General features: G+C 37.8%; 1 protein-coding gene across 1 annotated transcript in view; it reads left to right on the forward strand.

Moving 5' to 3' along the window:
- LOC124623368 (carboxylesterase 4A-like) overlaps nucleotides 1-8533 on the forward strand; it is a 363176-nt gene extending 354643 nt beyond the window's left edge. Inside the window, exon 13 of the mRNA XM_047149031.1 lies at nucleotides 7981-8533. Within this exon, the coding sequence (XP_047004987.1) occupies nucleotides 7981-8111 (131 nt within the window). The 3' untranslated portion in view covers nucleotides 8112-8533. The remainder of the gene's footprint in view (nucleotides 1-7980) is intronic.
- The last annotated feature ends 1091 nt before the right edge of the window (nucleotides 8534-9624 follow it).

Below are 9624 nucleotides of genomic sequence, written 5' to 3' on the forward strand. Positions count from 1 at the left end.
AGTCTAAGTTCATACTTTTATATGATCATTTGATAAAATTTGTTATCCTCCACACACTAACTTCAAAAGAGGCTGATGAAGTAGCATATCATCTTGTGGACATTTTTACCACCTTTGGTGCCCCAAGTATACTTCATTCTGATAATGGTAGAGAGTTTTGTAACCGAGTCATACAAAGTTTATGTGAGTTGTGGAACGATATAAAGACAGTCCACAGGAAGCCAAGGCACAGTCAGTCTCAGGGATCAGTTGAAACAGCAAATCAAGATATCGAAAATATGTTACCAACTTGGAAAGAAACAAATAAAACTTCAAAATGGCCTGAAGGGCTGAGGTTTGTGCAAGCAATGAAAAACTGGGCTTATCATGAAGGGACCAGATGTTCACCATATGAAGCCATGTTTGGGGTTACAATGAAAATGGGCATTGCGACCTCAGTTGTTCCACATGATTTAATAAAAAATATAAACACTGAAGAAGACTTGGAAACAATGTTAAACATCACTTCCACTGACTCACAGGAATTTGAAAATGATGGCCAAGAAATTGATGCCAATGAACCAAGAACTGTAACAGAAGGAACGGAGGTAGAAAGTGCAGTTGCTGCAGGTGAGGAAGCACCAGAGAGATAGGATTTGTCGATAGTTAACAACAAGACCCCAGCACCAGCTATTAGTTATGACGAGATTCTGACAACTTCCAACAGTGTTAATAAAGTGAAACAGATCCAAGAAGCTGTCAAAGAAGGTCTTCAATTGCAGGCAAAGAAAATGAAAGCAGCCTCATGTAACAAAATTCCAAAACCTTCAGTTGGACAGAAGGTGAGAATTAAAGTATCAGATGTAGACAGGGCAAAAATTGATGTAAATCTATAATAGCAGTAGTGAAAAATATTCAGGATGATCAATTTTATCAACTTGGTACCAAAGCTGGTAAACAGAAGTCATTGTATACTAGGAATCAAGGAATATTTTATCAACATTGAAGAAGTACCAAGAGAAGAAATTAGTCTATGGCAAATGGTTGCAAAACAATCTTTTATTGGACGACAAGGCTTCAAAAAGTGCAATTGCTTAAAAAATTGTTCAACTTAAAAAGTGCTTCAGTAAATCATCTTCCATACTATGTAAATGAAATGCCAGAGTAGTCAGCCCTGTTGTAACAAAAATTAACATTCACAAGGTAACACTTTTTACAACATTTTTTACTAATATGGAATACTGCTCATTACAATCACACTGGAATGCAAGAATGTTTAAAATACATAAATTCACAATAAATACAAACTATTTCAATAAATTGCTAAGCTGTTTCCTTTTTTTTTTTTTTCTTTTTTTTCCCAAATGGATATGGTTTTACCAGTTGGTATGGGTACATTGTAAGATTTACCAATGTCTATTGGTAAAAGTTCGAAATCTATAAATATAATTAGAAATTTCAGACTTTTAACACACTGTGATAAGTCTTAAGTTTCAACAGTTAATCCTTGGATTTACCAATCATCTTACTATTACAGTAACATATATACTAATTGAATGCGAACAACAATACACAATGTAGCAAGGCTGACAATGAAGTCTACTAGTCGGGCAATGTTTTTTGGATATCTAATATTGCATTCCACATGTAGGTTGCTGTGGGGATAGAAAGGAGTACGAGGAAGCACTGCTTTCTCCACACCTTACTTCATCCCTTGCAAACTTTCTTATGAGCTGCCTGCAGTACGTGCTAGGATTCACATATATTTAGCACACCATCTAAACCACCGAACTATGTAGGAGTAATACTATCTACAGTCTGCATATAGAGGAAGACAGACAGTAATTTCTACCAGCATACATACATATTTGACAGCTGTAGGAACATACCCTAGCAAGACAATTAATATTAGTCAGGATTTGATAACTGTGAAGTGAATATGGAATCAATGGGTTCAGAAGGACCATACTCCAAGTCATGTAAGACCTGAGAGGACAGACATATAGTTCACTGGACCATGCAGAATTGTACACACGTGTCACATACCTTGAGTCAGAGAATGGGCTCAGTTGCAGCAACTCAAGTATCCACCTGGACAACGGGATGGCATGTAGAACAGAGCAGACTGTTAGTACAGTGACCATTGTTGCTTCTTCCCTTGATGTGGCAGCAGAAAGAGGAGCACTAAAAGCGGCACACACAATGACAACACTGAGCACGGGAGGAGTAGCACCACATCATCTTTATCACAATGTATGTATCTGTATGTGAGAAAAGAATGATGCCAGATTGCATTCACCAATGTTGTAAAGGCCCAGCATCTAGTATGATGGATGGGGTGCCATTCAGTACACAACATGATCACCTCTGATTCTTATAGCTGGAATTTGAACACCAGTTGTCACACTCCAAATGGTTGACCAATATCAGTTCAGCTCAGTGCCCAGACTAATAGGAACCATTGTTGTTGCCAGATGTGACAGCTCTGCTTATTAAATTGTGCTTCCTGTACAACCCCAAAGCACCTAGAAATATAGTCAAGTATTTTTTCTACTATATTGTATTTGTACAGAAAGTAAAATTTTAAATTCTTATTCCTTCCGGTGTCGCAGTTTTAATGTCCGGCAATGTATAAATACCTATGTTTTTCATTTACCCCATCTTCTTTGCTTCTGTATGTCCCTTGAACACAGTTACATCAAACTCTTGCTAATCCTGCCCTCAGGGGTGCAGCCTCTCAGTAATTCACCCCCACATCTGGCCTCCAGTCACCACTTGGGCAGCAATGACATGCACAACAATGAATTACCATGTACAACAATGTTTTTACTTAATTATGATGTTTAACAATGCCACAGAGATTTCAAATTGCAGTTTTCTTCACATATCAGTATCAGGGGTACTCAAAGGAAACATGTCACGTTAGACCTCAAGCGGAAACTCTTAAACTTAAGATAAGTTGAAACGAGGTTCTTCCCAGAAAGTCATTACTGCTGAGTACAATTTTGGATGAGCAACTAATTATCACATCAAAAAGAAGACATTATTTGACAATATGCAACTCAAATGGAAAGTGAGTTGGGTAAACAGATGGTTGTGCTAAAGAGTGAGAATGAAGAACTGCATATAGCTGTTTATGAATGGTTTGTACAACAATGCAGTGAAGGAATTTCAATCAGTGGCCCGATAATAAAGGGAAGGGCAGCCGCAGTTAACAAACAGCTTGATGGCAGTGACTTACTTGAAGCAAGGGAGGGTTGTCTATCAAGAAGAAAAAAGACTACACAACTTGCAGCAGCTGACAGTCACTGGGGAAAGTTGCTCAGCTAGCAAAAAAGGTGCAGAACAGTTTCTAGAGATTCCTCACACAATACTGATGGAACTGGCCTCTTTTACAAGATGTTTCCTTAAATAATATTAGCTGCCAAGCAAGAAAAAGAACAGTGGATAACACTAATGGTGTCTTGTAACACATGTGGGAATCATAACTACCACTCGTTGTGCTTGGGAAATCCTAACATCCACATTATTTTCAACATAGTGGCAGAAATATGCTAAAAGTGCAATTTGTGTTAAGAAGAAAGAGAAGGGGTAGATAGATAGATAGATAGAGAGAGACAGAGAGAGAGAGAGAGAGAGAGAGAGAGAGAGAGCATACAGAGAAATATTTTCTTGGTGGTTCCACAAAACATTGTACCAGCTGTGAGAAAAGAGCTGAAAAAGAAAAAGCTTTCACCAAAAGCTATTGACATGCACTTCTTGTTTCCTTGATGAATGAATGTGGAAAGAACTATATGGAAAAAACGGAAATCAATCAACTTACGTGATGATGTTTTCCAAAAAGCAAAAGCATGGAATAAAGTGGAGAAAGCTACCATAATGAAGAGCTGGAAGAAAATCTGACCATCCATTGAAGCAGAGTTGTAGCTAGTACTGAGTGACAGTGATGAGCCAGTCAAATCAGAAGCTTGTGTTCCTGACTCTCTGTACACTGACGAAGTTCCACAAGCTTACAGGAGTAGGAAAAATCATGAAGATGATGTTGCCAAGCGGCTGAATATGGAAAACTGTGAGATAAACCAAACTTCAGCTGATGAAGAAATAATCAAAAGCATGCAGGATAGTAATGATGAATTTGATGAAGAAAATGGCATTGGCAGAGAGGGCATGAAGATTTCTCATCATGCTAGTGCTGAAGCTGCAGACATCTTATGTAACAATCACACACATGCAGTACTGATGTAATGCTTGTGAAGTGATTGTGGGAAAGAACAGGTCACCATCATACTGCTTCAGCGTAACAGTTAAATATTTGGGGCATGTTTCATAATGAATGTACAGTTATGTACACACCCAAGGATTAAGTTTCTATGAAAATGATAGTATATTTGGACTTAATAAAGTATGGTCCCCATGTGTTTGAACTAAATTTTAGATACTCTCAATAATATGGTACTTCCACTAACCAGCACCCATATATACAAGCAATGACCAGCTTAGTAAGAGTCTAGTGATCTATCACTTGTCTGTAAAATCACATCTCATACAATCCACCATAATTTCATGTGATTTCCATAGGTGGAGCCAAAGAACATTATTTTATTTTTATAGCATAATCCATCTCTAATGGCTTCATCATCAATGGAATATTAAACGGTAATCTTTCTTTTTTAACAACGTAAAAATAAAAATAAAACAATGAGCAAAACAGTGACAGGAATTTATAAAATGATATTAGACTCTAGCTTTGCATACTTGCATTTCATTTTTCATGAGAAAAATGAAGGACAGCAAAAGGGGAGGATTTTGGAATTATTCAGAGTCCTGCAACCATAGAGTTATATTACATGTCTGCAGAATAAAATGTTTAATATTTTATTCCCAGCCAAAAATGAAGTCAATTCTTCCTTCAGAAAAGTGTTATTTTATTTGATTCCAAAGTTGTTAAGTACTTCTCAGTTACAAAATTAATACTTCATGGGTACATAATAAGGATGTAATTCTGAAAAGTGTTATCAGTGTTTATTTTAGTGTGCTATGCAATCTGTAGCCAAAGAACACAATCTGAGTCTGTCTATTTCCCTCATAGTTGTACATGAAATTTTTAAGATGGACTCTCTGTCAAAATCTCTCGTCATCATTAAAATTATCAGTTTTGATTGGGTATAAAACTGTCTCAATTACAAAACAAATAAACTAGTTTTTACTTTTTCTGGTTTAATTTCGCACACCACTGCGGAGATGAGGTAAGTAGTTACTAGTGAAAATAGTGTTAACAAAAATCTGAAATTGCTAAAATGCAGAAGTGGTCCAGAAAACTAGCATCCAATAACATTGATATATATTTGTAGGTTGGATTGGTTATGCGAAATCCAACCTGTGTTTTTTTCACATGACATCCGGGAAGTTATGCATTAAGACAGTCAGGTAGATGAAGTATTTCTTGACATCAAAGAAAGCATTTGACTCAGTACACACTTATTAATGAATGTATGATCATGTGGGTTATCATTTGTATTTGTGATTGGATTGAGGAATTTCTGGTAGGAAAGACACAGCTTATTATCTTGGATGGAGATACATCAATAGAGATAGAAGAAACTTCAGGTGTGCCATAGGCGAGTGTATTAGGAACCTTGCTGATCAGGTTGTATATTAATGACCTTGCAGACAATGTTAATAGTAACCTCAGATGATGCAATTATCTATAATGCAAGAGAATATTTACAAAACACTGATCCCATTCTTCATAGCGTACTGCTCACGTGTGTATTACCTATATCAAATAGGACCATCAATAGATACTGAACGTATGAACACATCAAAAAAGGTTTTGCATCACCTCGGTTCTGAGAGTTCCGAAACCTGTACAGAAAATTTGAATAAAGATCAATGTAAACATCATTTCTGCACTTTTTATTGCTCATGAAAACCAAACATTCCATGTTGTACCACCACACAGCGAGACATTCAGAGATGGTGGTTCAGACTGCTGTACACACCAGTGCCTCTAATACACAGTAGCACAACCTCTTGCATTGATGCATTCCTGTATTTGTTGTGGCATACTATCCACAAGTTCATCAAGGCATTGATGGTCCAGCTTGTCACACTCCTCAACAGCGATTCGACCTAGATCCCTCAGAGTGGTTGGTGGATCATATCATCCATAAACAGCCCTTTTCAATCTATCCCAGGCATGATCAATAGGGTTCATATCTGGAGAACATGCTGGCCACTCTAGTCGAGTGATGTCGTTATCCTGAAGGAAGTCACTCATAATATGTGCACAATGAGAGCATGAATTTTCGTCCATGAAGACAAATGGCTTGCCAATAAGCAATCAATATGGTTGCACCTGTCAGTCAGAGGACAGCATTCACATATCATACAGCCAATACGGGGCCTTCCATAACCACCATCAGTGTACGTTGGCCACACATAATGCCACCCCAAAATAGCAGGGAACCTCCACCATGCTGCACTCAATGGACAGTGTGTCTAAGGCATTCAACCTGACTGGGTTGCCTCCAAACATGTCTCCGATGACTGTCTGAATGAAGGCATATGTGACACTCATCGGTGGAAAGAATGTGATGCCAATTCTAGCAGTCCATTTGGCATGTTGTTGGGCCCATCTGTACCGTGTTGCATGGTGTCGTGGTTGCAAAGATGGACCTCACCCTAGATGTTGGGAGTGAAGTTGCACATCATGCAGTCTATTGCACACAGTTTGAGTCATAACACAACGTCCTGTGGCTGCACGAAAAGCATTATTCAACATGGTGGCATTGCTGTCAGGGTTCCTCCGAGTCATAATCCATAGGTAGCTGCCATCCACTGAAGTAGTAGCCCTTGGGCGGCCTGAGCGAGGCGTGTCATCGACAATTCCTGTCTCTCTGTATCTCCTCCATGTCTGAACAACATCACTTTGGTTCACTCCGAGATGCCTGGACACTTCCCTTGTGAGAGCCCTTCCTGGCATGAAGTAACAATGCAGATGCAAGTGAACCGCAGTATTGACTGTCTAGTCATGGTTGAAATACAGAAAACATGAGCTGTGTACCTCCTTCTTGGTGGAATGACTGGAACTGATTGGCTGTTGGACCCCCTCAGTCTAATAGGCACTGCTCATGCATGGTTGTTTGCATCTCTGGGCAGGTTTAGTAACATCTCGGAACAGTCAAAGGGACTGTGCCCATGATACAATATCCACAGTCAATGTCTATCTTCAGGATATCTGGGAACTGGGGTGATGCAAACCTTTTTTTTTGATGTGTTTACAAACAATGGTAGCTTGAATGGTAACAGATTTATCTGACCCTTGGGGGAGTGTCATGGAGATGCTGAGAAACCTGCTGAACTCACAGATATTTGAAAGTAGACACCAATTATGCCATAAAAGCCCATTTACAATGTTTCAAGAAGGGGTAATAAGTGAGAAATCTAGAATATACCACTGCCCCTTATATATCACACTCACAGAGACTCTGAAGAGAAGATCAGACTAATTACAGTGTTTACTGAGACATTTATACAATAATTCTTCCCACCCTCCGCTGATATGTGAAGACAAACTGAGAGGCTTACTTAAATGTTTTTGTCATGGAAATGTATCTGATTCCTGATCAAATGTTAATTTACCAACAAATTTGTTGAAATAGTGAAAGGGTTGATATATATTGATACTATATTATATGTTATCTACTGACCTGCATTTATGTAGATCATTAATACTAACGCATATTTTAGTTACTCAAGAAATTACAGGATGTATAATCAAATATCATTAGCTTTTGGTTTCTGCAGCACAGTATATTTCAGTATATCAGAAAACAAATCTAACATCTTTATCACTTCAGAACATTACAGTTAATTTAATGAGCATACTTCATTACAGTTAATTTAATAAGCATACTTCTGTAAATAGAACGCACGCTCACGCTTCATAATCCATAATCCAGTTATCAAACTTTTAATTACACTACATCTTTTTTACAGACCAGAGTCAACCATTTCGCAGTGCTGTTTACACTCTGATTGGCATTGTTACTGTGTTACTAGTCGTTCTAGTGGTCTGTCTAGTGCTACTTAAACATCGTTCAAAGGAGCGTCAGAGTGATTTGTTCTGAAATATTCCAACAAAATAAAGATCTGATTTTGCCTTGTACTAGAACTCTACTTAACAGTGTAACATCAAACCAAAGTGGTTATCAATATGGTATATTATGATAATGTTTACAGTTGTTGAATTTACTAGACATTAGGAAAATTATGACTTGCCTTAATCTAAATATGATCTTGGATGTGCCTAGGTAGAGTATAAATAGTGGAAGGAGTAAAGTTACTACCTTCACTCATTCCAATGTTTATATCTGTTTGAACTAAGATGGACATATGTGAAGTTGTGCCTTTAGTTCCAATTTCTACGTTCCTAAGGAAATAATTTGTAATGTGTGGAAGAAATGTAACTAAATACAAAATTATTTACTGATTATTGTTTTTTTTCACTCTCAGTCAGTAAAACTGTTTGTCTTCATAGCAGCTTATGATAGATATTTACAGTTATGGTTCAGAAAAGTAACATTCAGTCCCTGTTATGTAATAAGGCAAATTGTTGACAAACTTTTCTGCTGTAATTACAAAGTTTGCTATCATGGAGCAACAAAAATTTATTTTTCTTCATTTTGTTATGATAATTGCAGAAAAAAATGCAATGTATCTAGAGAATACGATCACATCTTCCAGCTGAAGAAGATACTTTTTTCTACTTGGTACAGGTCAAGGATACTGGAAGGGTATAATAATAATAATAATAATAATAATAATAATAATAATAATGATATGAATATAATAGAGGGAAACATTCCACGTGGGAAAAATATATCTAAAAAGAAAGATGATGAAACTTACCAAACAAAAGCGCTGGCAGGTCGATAGACACACTAACAAACACAAACATACACACAAAATTCTAGCTTTCGCAACCAATGGTTGCCTCGTCAGGAAAGAGGGAAGGAGAAGGAAAGACAAAAGGATATGGGTTTTAAGGGAGAGGGTAAGGAGTCATTCCAATCCCGGGAGCGGAAAGACTTACCTTAGGGGGGAAAAAGGACAGGTATACACTCGCACACACACACATATCCATCCACACATACACAGACACCATGTGTGGATGGATATGTGTGTGTGTGCGAGTGTATACCTGTCCTTTTTCCCCCCTAAGGTAAGTCTTTCCGCTCCCGGGATTGGAATGACTCCTTATCCTCTCCATTAAAACCCATATCCTTTTATCTTTCCTTCTCCTTCCCTCTTTCCTGACGAGGCAACCATTGGTTGCGAAAGCTAGAATTTTGTGTGTATGTTTGTGTTTGTTAGTGTGTCTATCGACCTGCCAGCGCTTTTGTTTGGTAAGTTTCATCATCTTTCTTTTTAGATATATTTTTCCCACGTGGAATGTTTCCCTCTATTATATTCATATCATTAATTTGAAGGGTGTCTGTGTATGTGTGGATGGATATGTGTGTGTGTGCGAGTGTATACCTGTCCTTTTTCCCCCCTAAGGTAAGTCTTTCCGCTCCCGGGATTGGAATGACTCCTTACCCTCTCCCTTAAAACCCATATCCTTTCGTCTTTCCTTCTCCT

The sequence above is a fragment of the Schistocerca americana genome, chromosome 1 (assembly GCF_021461395.2).
Source record: "Schistocerca americana isolate TAMUIC-IGC-003095 chromosome 1, iqSchAmer2.1, whole genome shotgun sequence".
In the NCBI taxonomy this organism is placed as follows: Eukaryota; Metazoa; Arthropoda; class Insecta; order Orthoptera; family Acrididae; genus Schistocerca; species Schistocerca americana.